Raw genomic sequence first — 3,007 nt, 5'->3', positions numbered from 1 at the left:
GATGGATATTTTAAATATATTTTCTATGGTTTGCTGACGTGCCCATAAAAATAAGACAGCATCAGTGTGCTTTGACTCTTAATTTTACATTCACGCAAGCCTTTAAAACACTGGCTTCAGTTTATGTATAGGTAACTACTGCTGTCTACTCATAAAGTTATTATTGCTTTAAGGCATATTTGGTGTGTAAAACAGATTTATATTTTAAATGATGTTTTTCCTTGTCCTCAAGGTTTTCGCAGGGTATGAGACTGCGGCACTATGATCTAATTCAGGATGATGTTGCCAAGAGTTCAAGGACACTAACAAATATGACCAGAAAACCGAGGAAGGTCTCATATTTCAGTAATTTATATTTCAAATTCTATACACAGAGGATTATTTGATATACTTAGTATAGAATATGCAAGTCTTTGTTGCTTTGTCTTTTAGGTGTGCTTAAAAGACTTAAGCCGACTACAAGCAAGAGGCATGACTATTGGAGGTCCTCAACACTTTGTCATTATAGATGAAAGTAAATTTGCCCACAGAAGAAAGATACAGTGTTCAAGCTACATCATTTGGACAGAGAATATGTAGAATTGTTCTGATTTTCAGAATTCCAAAGTAATTGTCTGGTTGTGGGTTTCGACGGGCGAGCAGGAAGCGGGGAAAGACCAGACAGGCAGGCAAACAGGCAGGGAATTCGGAGTTTATTAGGGAACGGGCGAGACAGGGCAGACCGCGACAAACCAAGATCGACTAACATTAATGATAAGTCTGGGGAAGACGGACTCTAACGCGGACTAAATACAAAAGACAAGCCGAATGTCTTCTTAAGCTCAATCCACAGGCACTTGGCGTGCCTCAGGGGAGGCGACGGACGAGACGAGACCAGGGAGACAGGACCTGGAAGACAAGAACAACATTAATACCAGGGAACAGGGAACAGAACTGAAACAGAGAACTGGCACAGGGGCAAAAACCAAGACAGGACCTGACACAAAACAGGGAACGCCGACAGACAGATAAGGAAAGGCGGCACGGAGGGAACAGGCAGGACTAAAGGGCCAGGAGTGCATGGAGGGAACACAGGGGGACGAGGAGCAGAGACAGGAGGAGCAAAGGGACGAGGAACAAACATAGGAGGTACAGAGACGGGAGACCAAGGAGGAAAGGATGGAGAACTAAGGGGAACCCAAGGGAGCCACGGCGGGCAACTGGCAGCAGCCAGAGGGGCCACAGGTGACCGGGAGGCCGGAGCTGGAGGTGACCTCGGAGATGCTGAGGAGGCAGGGCGAGGGACAGGTGAAGGGGACGAGGAGGAAGTCGGAGGGGGCTCCAGGGGAGTCGATGAGGGAGCTGAAGGGGACACTGGTGAAGGCAAGGAAGGAGGGGGAGCCGCAGCAGGCGACAAGGCCACAGCCTGTCAAGGTGATGTCTTCTGACGTGCAGGAGTGGGGGGACCCATAGGCGATGGAAGAGCCACAGCAGGGGAACCCGCAGGCGGGACTGAGGCAGGACGTCGAGGCTTCGGAGGGGGACCTGCAGGCGACCGCTGACCCGGAACCCCAGGACCTGTAGGCGCTCCCCGAGCCATAGCCAAGGCAAGCGAGGGCAAGCCAGGGGACAGGGCAGGTGGGACCCTAACCCTGCGCCTGTGTTCTCTTCCCTTCCAGGACACAGACATGTGGGGATTAGGCTGAGGTCGACCTCGCCGGGGCGAGGGAAGGGACATCACCAGGAAGGTCCCCGAGGGGTCCCATTTGAGCTCCACTACCTCCAAGGAGGGAGGAGCGGTGGTCGGGTTGTCCAGGACCTCCTTGGGGACTGGAACTTGAGCTGGGGAGACTGGAGTAGGGTCAGGGACCAGGACAGGAGCCACACGGGCAGCAGTCACAGGTGCAGGCAGAGAGACCTCGGGCGTAGCTGCAGTAGGCGGCGGAGGCAGAGGGGCCTCGGGCACAGGCGGCAGCTCCTCGGGCAGAGCAGATGCAGCCGGAGGAAAGAGGCCTTGGACGGAGGCAGCGCCTCGGGCACAGCAGCTGCAGCGGGCGGAGGCGTCGCCTCGGGTGCAGTGGGCGGTGCTGCCGGCCGAGGCAGAGGCGGCTGCTCGGGTGGTGCTGCAGGCACAGTGGGTGTAGCTGGGACCTGCAGCTCGGGTGGTGCAGCAGGCACAGTCGGCATAGCTGGGACCTCCAGCTCACCAGGTGCAGCAGGGGGCGGTGCTCTCCATAACTGGAGCAGCCTCCTCAGGCCCTCTCCTAACCTCTCCAAGTCACCTTGAGGAGAGGCGGGAGAGAACTTGGCAAAGTCTCGCTGCAGCTGCGTGGCGAGCTGGACCGCCTCTGGAGAGTCCTGTGTGGCCGGTTCTTCCATCACCCTCCAGTAAAGTCCTTGGAGGGTGAATAAGTGATCGGCGAGCCTCTGGGCAGAACTCGCTATTGTCCGTTCGGGCTCTATCCTCGCTGGAACAAACGCCGCCGAGTCAAGGATCGGAAAGGGTTCCTGAGAACATTCGGGCAGGGAAGAGAGAGAGACTGCCCCCAAAAAGATTGCCGGCGCCTCAGAGGATCTCTCCCGGCCTCTCTTCTTCTTTCTCCGGGTCCGGGTTTTCGATGGGGGCTGGGAGTCTCCGGAAAGGTCCGGGGGCGGAGTCCGGGGCACCTCTGGGAGTTCAGATAGCGGGCCAAACGGCCAGACGCAGTCCTCCGGTACTTGCCTCATCTTACTCTTACTCATATGTCCTCACGTACCTTCACCGCAAGGTGCGTGTCCTTGGACAGGGCTTTTCCCTCAAGCCTCTTCTCTATGCGAAGTGCGATTACTCGCAGCAAGGACTCGTACCTTACCTCTGGCTGATCGAGCCAGTACTTCACCTCTTCCGTTCCGCCTTGGTCTGGCGAGGTGTCTTCTCTTGGAGACTTGTCATTCTGTCAGGTTGCGGGTTTGGACGGGCGAGCAGGAAGTGGGGAAAGACCAGGCAGGCAGGCAAACAGTTTATTACAGGGTTTATTAGGGAACGGGC

The 3,007-nt window shown here is 55.6% G+C and overlaps 1 protein-coding gene across 1 annotated transcript; it reads right to left on the bottom strand.

Moving 5' to 3' along the window:
* Positions 1-1,875: 1,875 nt before the first annotated feature.
* On the bottom strand, positions 1,876-2,706 carry LOC125717134 (proline-rich protein 36-like). The gene has a single exon (XM_048990372.1). It carries the CDS (start codon positions 2,704-2,706, stop codon positions 1,876-1,878), a length of 831 nt encoding a protein of 276 aa, XP_048846329.1.
* Positions 2,707-3,007: the final 301 nt, after the last annotated feature.

Source organism: Brienomyrus brachyistius, chromosome 1 (assembly GCF_023856365.1).
Source record: "Brienomyrus brachyistius isolate T26 chromosome 1, BBRACH_0.4, whole genome shotgun sequence".
Taxonomy (NCBI): Eukaryota; Metazoa; Chordata; class Actinopteri; order Osteoglossiformes; family Mormyridae; genus Brienomyrus; species Brienomyrus brachyistius.
The sequence above is the reverse complement of the archived record's forward strand: the minus strand, read 5'-3'. Positions and strand labels throughout refer to the sequence as shown.